Source organism: Lobosporangium transversale (assembly GCF_002105155.1).
Source record: "Lobosporangium transversale strain NRRL 3116 chromosome Unknown BCR41scaffold_33, whole genome shotgun sequence".
Classification (NCBI taxonomy): Eukaryota; Fungi; Mortierellomycota; class Mortierellomycetes; order Mortierellales; family Mortierellaceae; genus Lobosporangium; species Lobosporangium transversale.
This window is the reverse complement of record NW_019029011.1, coordinates 397244-416944: the sequence shown is the minus strand read 5'-3', so window position 1 is coordinate 416944 and position 19701 is coordinate 397244. Positions and strand designations below refer to the sequence as shown.

At 41.6% G+C, this 19701-nt stretch overlaps 6 protein-coding genes across 6 annotated transcripts; 5 read left to right on the top strand and 1 right to left on the bottom strand.

The window, feature by feature from the left end:
• Positions 1-398: 398 nt before the first annotated feature.
• BCR41DRAFT_325496 (UAA transporter family-domain-containing protein) lies at positions 399-2208 on the top strand. Its single transcript, XM_022021588.1, has 2 exons — positions 399-505; positions 808-2208. Exons 1-2 carry the CDS (start codon positions 477-479, stop codon positions 2180-2182), a joined length of 1404 nt encoding a protein of 467 aa, XP_021879028.1. The 5' UTR covers positions 399-476; the 3' UTR covers positions 2183-2208.
• A 256-nt stretch (positions 2209-2464) lies between these two features.
• BCR41DRAFT_358430 (hypothetical protein) lies at positions 2465-3631 on the top strand. The gene has a single exon (XM_022025044.1). It carries the CDS (start codon positions 2589-2591, stop codon positions 3612-3614), a length of 1026 nt encoding a protein of 341 aa, XP_021879027.1. The 5' UTR covers positions 2465-2588; the 3' UTR covers positions 3615-3631.
• Positions 3632-3879: 248 nt separating this feature from the next.
• On the bottom strand, positions 3880-6261 carry BCR41DRAFT_358427 (hypothetical protein). The gene is made up of 7 exons (XM_022025043.1): positions 5711-6261; positions 5341-5502; positions 5003-5232; positions 4845-4905; positions 4550-4732; positions 4316-4449; positions 3880-4206 (listed from the first exon to the last, which is right to left on the bottom strand). The coding sequence occupies exons 1-7, from the start codon at positions 6220-6222 to the stop codon at positions 3986-3988; spliced, it is 1503 nt and encodes a 500-aa protein (XP_021879026.1). The 5' UTR covers positions 6223-6261; the 3' UTR covers positions 3880-3985.
• Positions 6262-6719: 458 nt separating this feature from the next.
• On the top strand, positions 6720-10235 carry BCR41DRAFT_424095 (DNA ligase 1). Its single transcript, XM_022030372.1, has 12 exons — positions 6720-6759; positions 6869-7044; positions 7127-7472; positions 7582-7641; positions 7726-7879; positions 7974-8114; positions 8204-8305; positions 8392-8554; positions 8640-8715; positions 8805-8890; positions 8990-9201; positions 9283-10235. Exons 1-12 carry the CDS (start codon positions 6737-6739, stop codon positions 10222-10224), a joined length of 2481 nt encoding a protein of 826 aa, XP_021879025.1. The 5' UTR covers positions 6720-6736; the 3' UTR covers positions 10225-10235.
• Positions 10236-13727: 3492 nt separating this feature from the next.
• On the top strand, positions 13728-15630 carry BCR41DRAFT_325489 (Metallo-dependent phosphatase-like protein; the record flags this gene model as incomplete). The annotated part of the gene is made up of 4 exons (XM_022021587.1): positions 13728-14089; positions 14199-14419; positions 14527-14877; positions 14985-15630. Coding segments are annotated over exons 1-4 (1488 nt in total), but the record flags the coding sequence as incomplete, so codon positions are not given.
• A 1488-nt stretch (positions 15631-17118) lies between these two features.
• Positions 17119-19681, top strand: BCR41DRAFT_325485 (Metallo-dependent phosphatase-like protein). Its single transcript, XM_022021586.1, has 4 exons — positions 17119-17593; positions 17748-17968; positions 18068-18415; positions 18604-19681. Exons 1-4 carry the CDS (start codon positions 17321-17323, stop codon positions 19613-19615), a joined length of 1854 nt encoding a protein of 617 aa, XP_021879023.1. The 5' UTR covers positions 17119-17320; the 3' UTR covers positions 19616-19681.
• Positions 19682-19701: the final 20 nt, after the last annotated feature.

The following is a 19701-nucleotide window of genomic DNA, read 5'->3' as shown; positions in this document are numbered from 1 at the left end:
CAATATGGGATCAGAGAGAGACAAGCGGACTGGAAAACAGCATTACCATCGATCCATGGTGAGCCTGTGCCTGAATCTGATTCGACAGGGTTTAAATAGAAGAGCAAAAAAACAGATTCAAGTGAACGAAAAAAAAAAAAAAAAAAAAAAAAAAAAGAGGCAAGCTCGCCTCATCAGCATCATTGACCTGCTTCATTCCATCCATTTACCCATCTTCTCTCTTTCTCTCTCCTTGCACACATTCTCTCTTTCTTTCTTTCTTTCTTTCTTTCTTTCCTTCCTCTCAGTCTCTCATCCATCTACTTCCTTTTTCTTACATATTACAAGTCCAAGTCAAGTTAGTCCCCGTGCAAGAAGCCCGCCTTCCTTGACCCTCGATTGTTTATTTCTTTTTTTTTTTTTCTTTTTTTTTTTTACTGTCCTGTTCTGTCCCCTTCCTTTTCCTCTTGCCCACAGGGTAGAAGCATCATCAAAGAATGCTAAAGCTAGCCATTTGTGTTGTTGGGTAAAACTGTCGTCTCAAATAATAATAAAACACTTTGGATCTGGAATTCATGGACAGTTTATTATAGTCAGGACCAGTCCCTTCATTTTTTTTTTTTTTTTTTTTTTTTTTTACACGGAAATAGTACCAACAAAGACAAGCAATTGGAAGATTCAAATATTTAAACACTAGAGCGATCAGGATGACAATACCTTGGACGATCATGCTTGGGTGTTCAGGAATATCTCAAGAGGATAAAAAAAAAAATTAAAAAAATAAACAAATGCTTATTCTTCCCTTTGTTCTTCTCTCTAATGCTGTAGCATTTATACATGCTTTCTAACGTGGGGTTTCTTCCAGGAAAAGGTCTCTACAACACCCTATGGCGAAGAGAATGCAAAGTTCAAGTTCTTCATCTTCCTCAACATGGTTCAGGCCATCACTGCATCCGCAACTGCCTTCTTCTATCTCAAGCTACAAGGAAAACCATTGGAAACACCTTCTAGGATGCTTTTAGGGAAATATTTTCAAGTCGCCTTCTTCAACGCCATTGCTTCGCCTTTTTCCTATGCAGCCCTGAAACACATCGATTATCCAACCATGATACTCACAAAGTCATGTAAACTCGTACCAGTCATGCTCATGAACATTATACTGTATCGACGCAAATTTCCAACCTACAAGTATGTCTGTGTAGCCTTAATCACAATCGGTGTCTCCGGATTTATGTTACTGGCGCCGTTTGACGAACATAAAAAGAAGGGCGCAGTCAACAGCTCATTGTATGGCATACTCCTCGTTATTATCAACCTGGCGATTGATGGCGTTACCAACTCTACTCAGGATCAAATCTTTCATACATTCAAGGTTACTGGGCAACAGATGATGTGCTTCATGAACCTGTTCATGTCAGCCTTCATGGCCCTGTGGCTCCTCAATCCCTTGAACTCGGAGCTGAGCAATGCGCTGGCGTTTTGCCATTCTCACCCTGCCATCACCAAGGATATCACTCTCTTCTGCATCTGTGGAGCACTTGGACAGTGCTTTATCTTTTATACCCTCGAGCAGTTCGGCTCCTTGTCCCTCGTCACAGTCACGGTCACTCGCAAGCTCTTCACTATCTTGCTCTCCGTCGTCGCTTACGGTCATGTCCTCAATTTTAGTCAGTGGCTCATGGTCGGAGTCGTCTTTTCAGGCATCGGACTTGAGGCATACGTTAAGAGAAATGAGAAGCTTGAAAAGATGGTCAATAACTTACCTTCACATTCGCCCAAGCCAGATAAGGTATCCTTTAGTCAGGTTGAGATGATAAAGAAAGATAAGATTGACGGGATTAATGCTAATCTTGTGGGCATGGTATCAAATCAAGGTGTTGGTTCAGGCTTGGCTCAGTATGGTCCAGAATACGGATACAACAATGGCAATAACACGCAACTGCTACAGCCCCCACAACAGTATCCGTCATCACTCCACCCTCAACAAACACAACAACCAATACAACTATCCTACCAATTACAAAATCAACAACACCCACATCTTTATCAGATGCCTCCAGGTCTTCAGAATGGCTATCAAAGTTCACAACCATATTCTGCCCGTGCCTCGTACGTCAGTTCAATCACTACAGTGGCTGGAGCACCCGTTCATGGAGGGGGACGGCAGCGAGCAAGTGTTGTTGCGCCAAAGCACAGCCTTTGAATCGTTTTCATTCTTTTGTGATCATGATACCATTACATTCATAGAAAAAAAAAAAAAAAAAAAAAAAAACCAATAAAATAATAGATGTATGTAGAAATCTCACTATGATGTTTAATGAGATAGATCAAGGCAAAAAATAGTCGTTTTCTCATGCCGCGCAAAGAGGGTGCGAGTGCTGATAAAATGTAAAACAGTTATCCGGAACGCATCATGATGTTAAGCCACGAAACAAGTCGTTTCCATTAAAAATACAGGATGAAAAGGCAGAACTTCTCTCTTCCTCACATCCCTCGATTACCTCATATTATTTCTTTGGCGGAAAACTACCCTCTCTGTCTTGTTCTCGTTTTCATTTCATTCTTAATCAAGCTCATATCCGATATCAGTATACAAGAAGGGAAAATCAATGATCATGATTGACAATTCAGAAATATTGATCCGGCCCTACAAGGCCGAGGATCACGAACAAGTTGTCCCCATCATTCTCAAGGGCTTCCACTGGGTCGACTATCCAATTTTCCTCTCCAAGGCCAAGCATCGCAGCACTATCCTTTCCATCTTGATCAAGTCCTTCATTTATACAGCTTTGATTGAGCTTGCTTTGGTCGCTTTTATCAATACCAGACATAATTCTTTCGTCAGCGGACCATCGCCATCATCACCACCATTATCATCATTGTTCTCCTTTACAAGGCTCTCGTTTGGTAGGCTAAAGGACGTGGCAGAGACACTGACAAGACCTGGATCTACACAGGGAATTATCCTACAGTTCATAAAGCCTTCAACCGTTTTAATTTGGGCTCTAGTGACTATTGTCGTGACCTTAATTACATTGATGGGAATCTATCGATGGACATTGGGAATCGGACAAGAATACATCACTAACTGCTTCAATGACGACCTCGGTGATATCCAAGGCTATTACCAATCTCAGTCCTTTGCTACAAAGGGACGTAAAAATCGATCTCAGTTCTGGGTAGCCTGTCTGAGAACTCATCCACAATTGGTGATGGGCTGTATTGCCTTGGATGACAACTGGGCCCATTCGGATTATTTGAAGAAGAAACATCTGGCGCAAGGAGGGACTGAAGAATCATTCAAAGAGCCCAACGAAGTGATGGATGCAGAACTACGTCGGCTGTCTGTAGATCCTAATTATCGTCGATTGGGTATTGCCAAGATGCTGATTCAGACATTGTTGGAGAGTGCTAAAGAGCAGGGATTCCGACGGGTTTTTGTTATGTCCACTTATATACAAACGGCGGCTTTGAAAAGATACATTCAGTATGGCTTTGATAAAGAGAGAACAATAACATATGGAGGCGACACTAAGACATGGCTGGGGTCCGTTAATCTATATTCAACCGAGCAGGACAAGGAGGAGCAGAAGAAGAAACAAAAAGAAATGCTACAGGAGATTGGTATCGCATAAAGCTACAACAACAGGCATCGAAGTGTTTAAATAAAGATCCTTTTTGTTTACACCTTCCCATCATGCAATGGTGGGGTATAGGCATTAATGTAAATCTATTAATCAGAAAGAATTCATTGTTCCACAAAATAGCTGTTGCAGCAGATAATGGTTCAGCTCAAACTCAGGTTTCATATATCCAGGTGAGAGTACGATGATCTTTGAAAGAATACTAACATGCGGAAATAGTCAACCTACAACTTAATACACAATGGTTAAATATATCAAGCAAAGTCTTTATTCCCTCAAGACGACACCATAACTGTACATGATTATTGGAATAAACCATGTAGAGCAGTGATTCTTCATCACATCTTCCAAAACTTTAGCTTTTATAATGAATGGCCTCCTTCACGGTTGGTGTAGCTGAAAAGATCCAAACAGATGGTAATGACTCCAATGACGATTTCAAAGAAAATGAGAACAATCACAATCCATTCCAGTTGTTCACCGTGAGAAGAATTAAGATGTTCTTTTAACATGTCCAAGAGATCACTGATCACAGTGGTACGCTGGTTTAACAACTCAACTCGCTGATTAATTTCCAGATAACCTAAAAGTGAGATGACCAGAACAGCAATAAAACATTATCACATGTTGTAATATACGATTCAATTCATTAGTCACCAGGAAAGCATTCATTTCCCTTCGATTGCTCTTACCTCGAATGGCTGAATAAAGTGGCTGAAAAGATGGCTCTGACCAGAAAATCTCGGGCGTGTCCAGAATATTGCTGACAAGGTTTACGTTAATTCTCATAATGAAGAGCTGGCCGATCTTCTTAGTAATAGCCGTCCTATTGGCACAAGAAGTGTTGATACGACACGTGTCTAGCCTCAGTATACGTTTCTTTTGTAAATGTGTATTACTGCCTTCCAGTGGCTGTTACACTGTACCTTGACATTGGAACCTTGCCCGTCTCTGCCATTGTCTGCGGAATATGCTTTGTTGCGTTGATAGTATTCTCGATAAGCCCCTCAAATAGAGTCATTTTGACCGATTGAGCAATAGCATGAGAGATGGTCAGCTTGACCATATAATTTCCTGCACTTTTAAGCGTAATTACATCGTTATAGATCCTAGTGGTTGAAAAAGCGAAATAGGTAAGGATCAGCAGTCATATTTTGACGTTGCAAAATATGAACTATAGGTTGTCCTAATGTAGCGTAATTGGTATTTCAAAAACTATACCTGGGCTGATACTCAGAGTTGTAGTAATATGAAAACTCTTCAGTCTCGACATCCTCATCATCTTGCAGTTTGCAAATAGGGCATAGATAAATATTATAGACGGATGTTAGTGTCATAACTGGCCCCCAACTTGCCAAGAGATTGTGATATACACATACCAAGTTTCTCCTCTTCGAATTTGGAAATCTCCTGTAATAGACGTGACTCCTCATGCTCTGACATTCCCCAGATGACAGTAACACCATAATCAAAGAAGAACAGCTCAGGGGTTGACTCCTTCAGGCGCTGCTGCTCCAAGAGACGAGACTCATTTGGTTCGTTCAACCCCAAAAGATCAGCGGTTGTCGGCGGTTTTGAAGACGCTGTGTACGAGAATGGTGAGTAGATGCTGGAACCAAAATGAAGCAAAGAAATCGATAAAGTTAATAACTAGAGTATGTTTATTTTTCTTTAAAAAAAGCATATCTAATAAAACAAAGAGAACACAACAACTTACCATTCATCGAAACGCTTTGGTGCACAGAAATTCATCGTTTTGCGTGATTGAAGATAGTTGAAAAGGTCATCCATCCTATAGGAAGATGCTGTACAGTACGCAATGACTCTAGGAAGCTTTTGTCTGTCCAATTTGCTCATGCGGTGGGCCTCATTCCTAGATCTGTTTTTGTATTATAGAAAAAATTCCGTTGATATAATCAATTCAGTGATCTTTTTTTTTTTTTTTTTTTTTAAAACCAAGTTGCAAGAGGAGCCATAGGATAGAAAAGATCCCAGCCAACTTGGAAAGTGATCCTATCATCAAAACTTCGACAAGATCAGATGGCTACACTAAAAAAAAAAAAGAACAGAGATAGCTAATGACTTACGTTCCAGAAGAGAGTTGGCCAATCTGGTTGTATGTTGTGGTGTCAAAGTCGTCATCGTCCTCCAACACTGGTACATCTTTTTCTTCAGGAAACAATGTCAGCTTTTGGCTTGTCTTGGTTGTTCTCATGGGCTGCTTCGCCTTAGTACGAGCTGTGTTATTAGATCCACCCACAGCAACAGTGTTCCCAGCTATGGGTAAAGTATGACCGGCTGTTCCCGCATTGCCTCGACTAGCTCCACTACTGCTTGGTCCAGCAGCAGCCGGAACGGGTTTTGTGCCAGTATTCATCCCACCAGGGAAGGAATGAATGGGGGATTGTTGCTGAGTAAAAGCTTGCTTTGTAGGGTTAATGATCTTGGGGGGCACACCACCACTGCCAGCATTTGAATTGGCACCAGTGAGGTTACTCTGACTAGAACTCTTTGCGACCGTAGCGTGTGAAGCATTAGGATCAACAGTTGGCATGGCGGTAATATTGGATGTGGAAACAGGATTAGAAACTTGGACCATGAGAAATGAGGAGGTTTTTTTAAACAATTGAGATCTCCAAAAGAGTAGGCCAAAAAGCCGCCAGCTAGAACTCTGATGATATCATAGCTCATGATTTTAATGTTACACTCACCCTTATTCAATCCCATCAATTGGATTTGCAGACTTGTGTTATCCACTCCAATGGCTCGTCTCCACAGGCACACACACCCATGCATAGAATTCAACTACACATTGGATCATTGTACCAATTCTATCAGCGCCAATTGAAGTAGACTTTTCTTTTAGCACCATTCCATCAACAGAACAAAATTTTAATCACTATAAAGGTCAGTTTTGTAAATACATACTTGCACTTTCAGTAGTGATTTAACCCACTCAGATTGAGCAACATATGGTGCCATGCCGGAGCGGCCATAATGATTTGAATTGCTTTGTCTTTTCAATTAACCTTTCATTAAGGGGTGATCCTTTTTTTTCTATATTTTGGTTTTTGGCTTTAGCATGCTTTCATTTATTTTGACCACTAACAACCATGACATTACATCAGAGCCGCCTGTATGCTTGCTCCGAGAATTATTCTTCATACTTGCTCTTTCAGTCAGATAGCATACTACTCATCAATGCAGAGATTAAACAAACAATAATTCCTCTTTAACTTAAATAGATCATTTGGCCGACCAAAAGCAGCTTTGGTGGCGTCAGGCGGTAATTCAGCCAGGGACAAGAATGTAGACCAACAAAGTTCAGATTCACGGACAAATGCTGATAATACCATTGGATCTGGGGGTACAAGTGCTAAGGCTGTCCAGGAATCGGCAATGGAAGAGGATACTGAAGGAGGTTCGTTGAATTGATATAGAGTGTTGGTGGCAAAATAACAATAGTATGGAACTCTTACGAAAACTATTAATTCCAACTATAGATACCTTCAAAGTAAAGAAGAGGTCTCGTCGAACAATCCAATCCGATGATGAAATAGAAGAAGCAGCAGTGAAAGTCAATGAGACCAAAATCCACTCTATGCAAGAGCAAAAAGAGGAAGAGCTTGCAGCTACAACGAAAAAACTCAAACTGGACTCAATTTTGCCTTGCGAAACAAAAGGATCGATAACTGATTCATCACCTGAACCAAAACTAAAGAAATCTGAACCAATGGAGACCATAGATTCTGAAGAAGTAAAAGATCGTAATGACGAAGCAGATGCACAAGTGAATGAAATCGAGCAACTGCAAGAAGCTGTTGAGATCAAACAAGCTGCAGCCAAATGGTACTTTTCCAGCGCAGATGCAATTTGCCCTGAGCTTAGAGAGTATTTATCACGCATATATTTCAACCGAAAGAAGGCTAATTCACTATTTTCTTCTTGTGTTTCTCAGGGCTGACATGTTGTCAAGTTCGAAAGACATGGACTCGGCATCATGGAAGAAAGGCGAGCCGTAAGCTAGAGCACTGTGACTGGCATGGTCTTTTATACTCTAAAGACGAAGGATATTAACCTTATTGCTTGCGCCGTATTTTAGTGTTCCATACGCGGCTCTGTGTCAGACGTTTGAACAGATTGAAGGAACAACAAAACGTCTCCAGATTTTGGACTATCTTGTTAAGTTTCTGATTGCTGTTATTAGACAGAGTCCAGAGAGTTTGCTTACCGTCATCTATCTTTCCATCAATAAGGTGAGCAATAAAAGACGCGCGAAGACTTGGCGTTACTATAGCAAGAAGAGTCTAATTATTTTAATGACTAAAACATCACCTTTTGTCATATTAGCTTTGTCCGGAGTACGAAGGAATTGAACTGGGAATTGGAGAATCGTTACTCATGAAAGCCATTGCAGAGTCAACTGGACGAGAAATGAAAAAAATCAAAGCCGACTATGCCGAGATTGGAGATCTTGGTGCTATTGCCATGGTGGGTGTTGCTAATTGGCATCAATTAATGCAGTGCCTCGTATATTAACAGAACGTAGACTTAAAGAATATCACTTCTGCAAATTGTAGAACAGTAGAAGTAACCAACCAACAATGTTTAAGCCTAAAGCTCTGACTATATCGCATGTTTTCAAGACCCTCAAAGACATTGCCTCATTATCAGGAAACTCAGTATGTATAAGACGCGGTACTAGATTAAAAGTACGAGGCATCGTGGGCAATTCAGGACCATTAAAATTCTTCAACTTTGCCTATAGTCTCAAAAACAAAAAGTCGACAAGATTAAGCTGCTCCTAGTATCCTGTCGTAACAAAGAGGCCAAATACCTTATGCGCTCTTTGGAAGGCAAATTGAGGATTGGGCTGGCAGAGAGGACTGTCGTTGTTGCTTTAGCACAGGCTATTGTTCTGTCTAGACCTGGTAGGTTCATATGCTTCGCTCAGAAATATATTTATGCTGAGTCAAAGTCATATTTTTCCTAATATCCCATCTCTTCCCATTATAGATATAAAGAAATTATCTAAGGAAAAGTTGCAAGTTGAACTTGAGGATGCTGCATCAGTCGTCAAGTCTGTATACAGGTAAATCCCAATTCCTTTTGTGAGTTGCCAATAAAGACGATTTCATTATAATTAATTACCATTACTGGCATTCTATAATTACTGAATAGTGAGTTGCCATGCTATGATCTAATTGTCCCGGCGCTTCTCAAAGATCATATCAAAGGACTTCAAGAAGCATGTAAATTAACTCCTGGTAAGCTCGATAAGAACGTGAAGGATCTGATCACTCAAATGGACTGTAAACTTTGTTCCAATACCATTGCTCACTGGCTCCTGCTTTGCTGACTGACAGGCATCCCTCTGAAACCCATGTTGGCACATCCAACAAAGGCACTGACAGACATTTTGGACCGGTTCGAAAGTATTCCATTTACCTGCGAGTATAAATACGATGGTGAGCGCGCACAAATCCATAAGCTAAAGGATGGAAGTATGAAAATCTACAGCCGAAACTCAGAGAATATGTCAAACAAATATCCCGATGTCATGGAGCGGCTACACAAGGTATAGATTTAATGAATCGATTTATGTATTGTATTCTTTTTTATCACTGACTTTTTTTTTTTTTTTTTCCGCTCATTTCAGTTCGCTAAACCAGATACAGAATCATTTGTTTTGGATTGCGAGGCAGTTGCCTGGGATCGTGAACAAAAGTGCATTCTGCCTTTCCAAGTTCTGAGCACACGTAAGCGCAAGGATGTCAAAGAAGAGGATATCAAGGTTCAGGTTTGCATCTTTGCGTTCGATTTATTATACTTCAACGGCGAATCACTTCTTCGTGAGCCCCTTGAGAAACGTCGTGAGTTGCTGTTGACGCACTTTAACCAAGTCGATGGAGAGTTTGCTTTCGCAAAAAGTATGAACTCGACTCAAATCGAGGACATTCAAACCTTCCTTGATCAAAGTGTTGCTGAAAATTGTGAAGGATTGATGGTGAAAACACTGAATGGCACGGAGGCAACCTATGAGCCTTCAAAAAGATCCCGAAACTGGCTCAAAGTTAAGAAAGACTATCTCTCAGGAGTAGGGGATTCCATTGACCTAGTTGTGATTGGTGCATACGTGGGTCGAGGTAAGCGTACAGGAGTTTATGGGGGATATCTTTTAGCCTGCTATGATCCTGATCGCGAGGTGTACCAATCCATTTGCAAGATTGGTACTGGATTCAGCGAGCAAGATTTGGAGGATCATTATAAGGAGCTCAAGGAACATGTTATCCCTGAACCAAAGTCATACTATATGCTGGGCGAGGGTAACAGACCCGATGTCTGGTTTGCCCCTGTCCGTATCTGGGAAATTAAATGTGCGGATCTATCTGTCAGTCCTGTTTATAAGGCAGCGGTTGGCATTGTAGATCCAACCAAGGGTATCTCGCTCCGGTTCCCGAGATTCATTCGTGTCCGTGATGATAAACAGCCGGAGAATGCGACCACGAGCGAGCAGATTGCTGATATGTACAATGACCAAAAATTGAACACGGTTAAAAATGGATCGAGCTTGGGTGTTGACATGGACTATGACTATTAGCACCTGAAATGCCTAATAAAATAAATAAAAAATAAAAAACTATCAAATCAGGATGCAGGTCCATGAAGATTCACATTGACGTGCCCAATTGACGTGTTCTGGTTGGCTAATATTAAATGTTTCAAAGAATGTAGCGCGTGAAAATGTGCGCTGTTTTAAATAATTAAAATTAAAATAAAAAAGGGCTTGAAAGGATTAAGACGTAGTACTTTGGCTATTGATCGAGAATTGAAGCTGGCAAGAGAGAACAGCATACCCACATTATGCACAAGCACATGTACATGTACATGTACCATCGAAAACGTCACTAAAGTGCTAAGTTGTGAGATACAATAATAATAGTAAATAATAGTAAATAATAGTAAATAATAGTAAATAATAGTAAATAACAATAAATGAGCTTTCTTTTATTCAATTCATATTCCGTTTAAGATGTAGCCATAATGTAAAAGCAACTAGGCCTTGGTTTTGGTAGTCTAGTTCCATAAAACATAGCGCAAACAGATACTTTTTTTTGTGCTGACACGTAACAGCGACAAGAGCAACTGTGAAACTCTTAGCTTTTTTTGACTTCGAATCCTATACCATTGGCGACTGTTCAGTACCTGTTGTATTTCCATATCTGCCTGGACTTAGCAGTAATTAACAGAATTGTTTGATTTCTCTTGAATGACCGCCATCCAGGGGAACTAGTTAGAATCCTCCCGAAGTTCACTGCATTGTTCAAAACAATAAAATCCGACTGTTAGTTAACCAACTCTCAAAATATGATGCAAAATAAAGCCTTAAAACACTTCAATAGGATTACGGTAGCTACTGAGGCGCAGAATAGATATCCTCGTCTCTGAGATAAGCTTTTTGAAGTTATGCCAGTCATCAGTAAATACATATATTCTCCTGCTTTTCACTTATTCCAGGTACTCTCTCGATCCAAGGGCTGTAACAAAGTCATCAAAGGATACATGTTTGTCAAAGCACTGATACATGCCTTGGGAAAGTGCAGGAATATGTTAAAAGTATTGTTCAACAGCATGTGGCAATGTTTAGATGTTTATATGGTTTCATATTGAGCCTGGACAGTCGCTATTGAAGCGATACTTGTGTGCTTTTCTACTACAGGCGTGTATTTCCTTTTAATTAGATGGGTCTAGACAGATATAATTAATTGCATTGACTTGTCGGTACAATAAAGAAAACGTCTTCGAATGATTCCCTAAGCAGCGCATGTGATTAACAATAAACGGCGTCTTTGTGTGTGTGCGTTGCGTTGAGTGCGAAGAGAAAGGAAATTCCTTCATCAATGCTATACTTCTCCTTTGTTTGTTGGCTCTAGCAACTTGTCCTACTTTCCCACCCTCTTTCCATTCTCTTTGTCGATTTCTAGATACGCCAGAGGGCCCGAGTGCTGACATAAATGCATGCATGATGAGTGAGCCAACACACAGACAGGCGTCTTTACTCATCAAGTTGCCGGATAATAGAGAGCAAATAGAGGGATGCGTAATTGGCTAAATACAATCCAATCACTAGACGCTTTATGCCTTCTTTGACTGTCCTACAGGTGACCATTGGAGATCATTTGCCGTGCACAAACATGTATTCTCATAGATAGAGAAAGTTGCGCCAAAAAAAAAAAAAAAAAAAAAAAAAGGCTTAGTGTCTTTAATGATATCTTGTTTTCTTGCTGTCATCCAAATTGAAAAACGCTCGACCAAAAATATTGGCAGAATGCGTGAGGATACCCGGCCTAGAATTACAAAGGATCACCAGATTGGACTTTTGCATTCCGAATCCTGTGTAAACAAATTACTTTAATTTGTCGCACAGAAGCCGAGGCATCCCCATGATGGGTACATCCACAAGGCTGGCGGAATATAGGCATAAAACATGCATGTTGATGAACACGAACGATGTACGAATGTGTTTTTTACCTACTCTTTTTACTGGGGTACTTTTTGGTACCTGAAAGCTCAAAGGAATAAGAAAATTAAAGGGTTCGGTGTCTTTCATTTGGATATCCGCCCTGATAACTCTCAATTTCGAGCAAACTAAAAAAACGTACGACATGTATAAATATATATATATTTATAAATATATAAATATATATCATGAAGCACATTTCGTTAAAGTTCTATGCTACTGGTTGCCTAGAAGTAAGGAAGAGCATTTCAATGGGATCAAAGAGGCGAAGACGTTAAAATGGCTTGAGAAATGCATGGTGGGTGTCATTATAGCAACAATATGGGGGGGGGGGGGGGGTACATGACCAGGATCTTCTTATGAATCGTACTCCCGTCCATTCTGCCTCTATCCCATTATGGGCAATTCTGATGACAAGTTTTCGGTACTTGCATTACCGATATATGCAAACAAGAAAAACCCTGTTCAATTGTTTACAGTTCTTTTCATCCTCATAACCAAGTCGAAGAGCATACAAACAATCTTCTATATCTCTATACTCCTTCCATTGTTGTTTGTAAAAAAAATAGGAGGTAGGACAAATGACAGCGGTGTTAGGGCCAGTGCATGCAAAGCTCTATCATTAAGTCTCTCAATTGTATATACCGGTTTGCCTGACAGAAGGAAACCTCAACATCAGTTGTATTTGAAAAGATACGTCTATCATGTGCAAACATCGCGTACAATTTCAGTGATGGGCAAGGCCATTTAACCGGCAAGTGGAAAATGTTAGTGATTCCGGGAAAAAAAGCGAAGAGACGATAATCTTAAAGTAGGATTCGACCTACATTCAAAGTCAGGCATAAAAAATAACGGGCACAAAACGATCACGTTTCAGCTTGACAGGACAAACATTGAGCTGCCTTCAGATTTCAGAGTAATAGCATTCAGTAGAATGCAGTTAATCACAGCAAGACTTTGCACCAAAGAGGCTCAATCATCCATCTATGGATGCTCTCAAATGCTATGAATGACGAACACTTGTATAATGTCAAGATTTGTTCTTCTTCCGGACCGAAGAAACAATCACATTCATGCCTATATGTCAAGGATGAATTATGAGAAAGAGTGTTGCAGAAAATGATAATCGAGATAACAACGTTGTGGTCCACGAAAGAGTGTCATGGGCGTCTGCATCTTCAATGGTTGGCTGAGGCGTAACCTTGCAACAGCCAACCATCCCTCTTCTCACACTAGCGCTTTTTTTTTTTGCCAGTCAATAATTTGTTTGTTTATTTGTTGAAAGTTTTCGATTTGAATACAAGACAGAAGGTACAGTACGCATCTGCATTTTTCGCTGCATGTACTCCACACATTCCTTAACAACGGCCACTCAATAATTCAATGCCGCAAACATGTCCCTGTAGTGATGCAATGCCATACCCAGGAACAAACATGGAACCAGACACATGGTCGGAACCTTCGATGGTAACTCTGGTTTCTGTCTCTCTCTCTTTTTTTCCGTTTTTTTTTTTCTTTTTTTTTGTATAAATACAACCCATATTTACCCTCGGCATTTGAATCCTTGTTTCTGACGTTCTTTAGTCACTCCATCCTTCCCTTTCTCGGTTGCCTCCGGGACTATCTTTAATTCCAGCCCACACGCCACTATTAACGACAACAAAAGAAAAGAAAAATGAAGATCAACGTTTCTACCATTATTCTGTCATTGGCAGCTGCTAGTTCAATCTATGCTGCCCCTGTGGCTCCTGCCCACCTCGAAAAGAGAGGAGTGGTTCTTGACAAGCTGAAGGAGTTGTTCGCGAAAGCTATCAAGAGCCTTGAATGCGGTGCCTGTGTAGCTGCTCTCGTAGGCGCAAAGGACGTTGCTTTTCTCAACAAGAACTGGGTTCTGGATGCTGCCGAAGGTATCTGTGCAGAATTTAAGATCATGCCAAAAGATGTTGTAAGTAAAAAGGAAGCTTCCTCTATTCATTCTTCAAGCAAATCACATTTCTGGACTGATCACATCCTAATCTGGTACCCATCTTTTTTTTTTTTTTTTTTTTTGTAAGTGTGTTGGCCTTGTCCGCACTCAAGGACCCGTACTAGTAGATGCTGTTATGCAAGCCAGCCTCCTTTCGGGTGACGGCAAATACATCTGCCACCAGGTCCTCGGCGCTTGCCCTGCTCAAGGAATCACCTCTGGAACTCTCACCTTCCCTAAGCCTAAGCCCGCTAATGCTGCACCTCCTGCTCCCAACGGCGTTTTAGTTGATGTTCTTCACTTATCCGAGTATGTCTCTATCCTTTTGCTTGACTATATGAAATCAATGAAAGCCTGTCTAACCTTCTTTTTTTTTTTTTTTTTTTTTTTTTTAAAAAAAAAATAAAATAATCTAGCTGGCACGTCGATAATGAGTACGTCGTTGGGGCAGAAGGCGATTGTGACCGACCACTGTGCTGCCGCAAGTTCGTAGATTCGCCCTTGACTCCCAAGCGCCCAGCTTCCAGTTGGGGCGATTATAAGTGTGATTCTCCCGTGAAGCTGGGTCAAGACTTGCTCAAGTTTGTCCCCAATGTTGCTCAGATCAACTTTACGATCTTGACCGGAGACATTCCTCCCCATGACATTTGGTTGCAATCTAAGGAGACCGTAGTGGTGGCTGAGGAGGTTGCTTACAGTACCATGGAGGCCGGTTTGTCAACCAAAGTATACCCAACTGTCGGTAACCATGAAACTGGACCCACAAAGTATGCAAAGCTGTCCGCTATTTTGTTCTGCTTATTTCTTTGACAAAAAAAAAAAAAAAGCTAACTAATGCTCGTTCTTTTTTGTCCATTCACAATCCAATATATAGCTTATTCCCCACTAAAGCAACTGGTGGCGATCTCTCCTGGCTGTACAACAGCTTGGCTGATGACTGGTCTCGTTGGTTGCCAGTCGATGCTGTCAACTCTGTCAAGAACTATGGTGCATACACTGCCAGCCCTGCTCCAGGTCTGCGAATTATTTCCCTCAATACCAACTTTTGCTATACTCTCAACTTTTACCTCTACGGCAAGATCAAGGATTATGATCCCAACGGTGAATTGAAATGGCTTATTACTCAACTTCAGGCTGCCGAAGATGCTGGCGAGCGTGTCTGGATCATCAGCCACGTCGGACCTTCACAGACAGACTGCCTCCAGAATTGGTCTGCTCTTTATTATCAAGTTGTTCAGCGCTATTCTCCTCACGTCATTGCTGAGCAATTCTTCGGTCACACTCATTATGACGAGTTTGCATTATACTATGGCCCTGGAGCTAAGAACACTCATAATGCTATTTCAACTGGTTGGATCGGGCCTTCTGTCACGCCATATACTGATTTGAACCCTGGCTTCCGTGTGTACAAGGTCGACTCCAAGAGCTGGAACGTTTTTGATTCTCAAACTTACATTGCTGATCTTGATCAAGCTGCTAACTGGGATGCTACAGGTGCTACTCCCAACTGGCATTTGGAGTACTCTGCCCGTCAGGCATATGGTGCCTTTGTCCCCATTGCTGACAACCAGCCCTTGAGCGCCTCTTGGTGGCACAACGTCACCACAGTCTTTGAGAAAAATGACGCGGCGTTCCAGCAGTATTGGAAGTACCATGGCAAGTCTGCCGCTGGACAGCCTGCTTGCCCTGCTTCAGGTCCTTGCCCTAAGGAGATTATCTGCAACTTGCGTGCCGGCAAGAGCTCCGACTCGTGCTCAGGAACTAAGTTCTCAGTCAAGCGCTCAGATGAGGAGCATGAGGCCGACGCTTCTGGTCTTCACACTCTTTACAAACGTGCTGAGCCCCAGCCATGGAACAAGAAACTGTGCGGACTGAGTTCACAACTTTAAAAAAATCAAATCCAGTCCCTTACAACTAAATTTTCACAGATGCATGATCACACATTTGTTAATACCAGAAAGCGCTTTCAATTCGTAATAAAATCAAAATCACTATGACAAGTATTGCAGTAAAATATGTTTCCACAACAACGATAGAGGTTTGAGAAAAGATCCATGGAGCCCTGCATAGTAGTGATTCTGCAACTCGTGGAGACGGAAAATACTGTGCATAGATATATGGAAGCAAACACATGCTAATCACGACGTTCATTAAGAAGAGATTCAACAAGTATACTGTCAGTTGTTATCCAAGAGTGTTTTCATGAGCTAGGGCGCATCCGAGTTGCCTTGATCTTTTTTATTTTTCTGAAAGGTAAGGGTAAGAGGTCAATAATGTGTGTGTGTGTGTGTGTGCTAAATAGCGCAGAGAGTGAGAGCATGTTCAGGTGTGTGTATTGACAAGGTGTCTAGCGAAGACATTCATACGTTCACACATTCCATATTCGCATTTATACACAAAGCATAAGCGGTGAGCCTCCTTGTCATACCATCTGGAGCCTGAGGGACGCACGGCAAATTGACAAACGGAGGAAATTAAAATTAGAGGGCTCTCGTTCATTCTCTAGTAAAACGAAGCCAAGTGGGAAAATCCGAAACTCACCACGCACGGCCATCTCTAGAACGAATACCTCGATTTTTCAGTATCTATTGGAGCAAGGCAAGAATAAGTATGAGGTCAGCATCCATAATAAGAAAAGAAAGTTATATATTCTCCACACAATACCGCCGAAGGAGGAATAGACATATGTAACACATAAGCAGTTGTTGAATAATATCTACCAACAATCGGAAACGTACTTTCTAATCAATAAAGGAGACCCGTTACTCCCATTCAGACCTAAGGTGTGGTATCTTCATTCTCCCATGCATGTAAACCATGCAAACATACCCCTGATTGACCGATCGTCTCTTGAACACCATTAGGTCAAAGATCTTTATTATAATTATTGATATCATTCATTACATTACCAATGTTTGGTTGGTAATTTTTTCATCCATAAGCTTTTGGTTGTTTTATAAATACCCGTTGTGTCTCCCACAAATCGTATTTCTGAACCCTTGCTTATTGCCAGCTTTCCTTCCTCACCCACAAGGATTTTCACTCATTCCATTCTCACCTTACTTGGTAGCTTAACGAAAGAAAAAATAACTTCCTTTCGCTCCGTCTAACCTTCCTTACTAGCCGATCTTCATACACTCTCTTCCGCCCTTCTTTATACATCCCTCGTTCTCATTCACTCTCTTTGACCTGTTTATTTGTCGAGAAATCATGAAAATCGCTGTCTCTTCGGTTATTCTCTCTTTGGTAGCTGCGACAGCTGTCTTCGCTGCACCAGCTCCTGCTCTTCATCAGCTTGAGAAGCGTGACTGGATTGTGGACAAGCTTCTTCCTTTATTCACAAAGGCTTTTGATACCTTGAAATGCGAGGCTTGTGAAGCTGCTATCAGTAGCGCCAAAGATATCGCTTTGTTGAATAAGGGTTGGGCAATGGATGCTGCCAGGAAACTTTGTCCAACCTTAATGGGACAGCATACTGATGTCGTAAGTTTTTTTTTTTTTTTTTTTTTTTTTTTTTAAAAAAAAGATGAAAAATAGTATGGAGATGTATTTGTGATAGACTGTAATTTAGCATATTTTTATTTTTTTTTATATATTTTAAAAATGGAATCGGTGTGCGTGGCGACTGAACAACAAGTGTGACGGATTGGTCGATCTTTATGGTCCTGTCGTTGTCGACACTATCTTAAAGGTCAACTTCTCTAAAGGTGATGGCAAGTACGTGTGTCACGCTCTTGCTGGTATTTGTTCTCCACCAGTACTCAAGCCAAACACAATCGTCTTCCCAAAGCCCAAGCCTACCAATGCTGCCCCTCCTGCTCACAGTGGTCAACGAATCGAGGCTCTTCATTTGTCTGAGTAAGGAAAAAAAAAAAAAAAAAAAAAAAAAAAAAAGAAAGGTCTATTCTTTCTCATAATATTAATTTAAAATTGTTTATTTCCCCCCTATTACGAAAGCTGGCATGTCGATGAGCTCTACGCACCTGGTTCAGAGGCCAAATGCGATAAACCCACATGCTGCAGCAAGAACGCAAACTCTGCTGCGGCCATTGTGCATCCTGCTTCCTCCTGGGGCGAATACAGCTGTGACACTCCGGTCAAACTAACACAAGATCTACTCAATTTTGTTCCCAAGGCTGCTAATGTCAGCTTTGTGATATTGACGGGCGATGTTCCCCCACACGACGTCTGGCTTCAGACAAAGGAGACGGTTTTACCCATTGAAAAGAATGCTTATGAGGCTATGTCGGAGCTTCCGGCCAGGGTCTATCCTGCTGTTGGTAACCATGAATCTGGCCCATCAAAGTAAGTTACTTATAATACTAGATAGTGTGGCAAACCCTTTTTTCTTTGTAGTAGTATTTGGATCAAAGACGTTTTGGAAAATTGTTTGATCATCTATTGCTTACTTAAAAATGGACACTAAGTTGAACCTTAAATTTTGGGCAAAATGTATACTATATTAACCGTTACCGTGGGTTGCATCCATTTAGTTTGTTTTCCACACCTTCGTCTGGAGATGACATGTCATGGTTATATAACAGCCTTGCAGACAATTGGTCTCGCTGGCTACCGGAGGATGCTGTCAACACTGTCAGGAATTATGGTGCTTATACCGCTAGCCCTGCTCCCGGTTTACGTATCATTTCCCTCAACACCAACTTTTGCTACAAGAACAATTTCCATTTGTTGGCCAACCTTAACGACCATGATCCCTATGGTGAGCTAAAGTGGCTTATTGCTCAACTCCAAGCTGCTGAGGATGCTGGTGAACGTGTTTGGATCATTGGTCATGTTAGTCCTTCACAGACAGACTGCCTCCAGAACTGGTCTGCCCAATACTATCAAACCGTCCAGCGCTACTCTCCTCATGTCATTGCGGAGCAGTTCTTTGGTCACAGTCATCGCGATGAATTTGCTCTTTTCTATGGCCCAGGTAGCTCCAAGAGTGCCCGTAACGCCATTGGAACCGCGTGGATTGGACCTTCGGTCACACCCTTTACAAACCTCAATCCTGGCTTCCGTGTCTATGAGGTCGATACCAAGAGCTGGAACGTCTTTGATTCCAGAACTTATATTGCCAATCTCGACCAGGCTGCCAACTGGGATGCCACGGGTGGCACCCCTAACTGGCACTTGGAGTACTCTGCTCGCCAGACTTACGGCGCCTTTGCTCCTGTGGCTGCGAATGAGCCTTTGACTGCTGCATGGTGGCACAATGTTACACAAGTCTTCGAGAATAACGACATGGCCTTCCAACAATTCTGGACCTTCCGTAGCAAGTCTGCAAAGCGTGAGGAAGCTTGTGCTGCTGGCAGCGAATGCAAGACCGACACCATCTGTAACTTGCGTGCGGGTAAGAGCTCGGATGCTTGCGTCAGCACCACCCGTCGTCACAAGACACTCAGTCACGGCGGCGCTCCAGGATCACTTAGTCTTCCTAAGCATGCAGAGTCGCTTCAGTCTTGGGACAAGAATCTCTGTGGATCGCCTTTCGGCTTTTAAACCACTAAACAAATAGTAATCGGAATCAAAAGAAAAAATGATGTAATGATGGAGCTGTAACAGCAGTTTTGTCGATTAAATAAAGT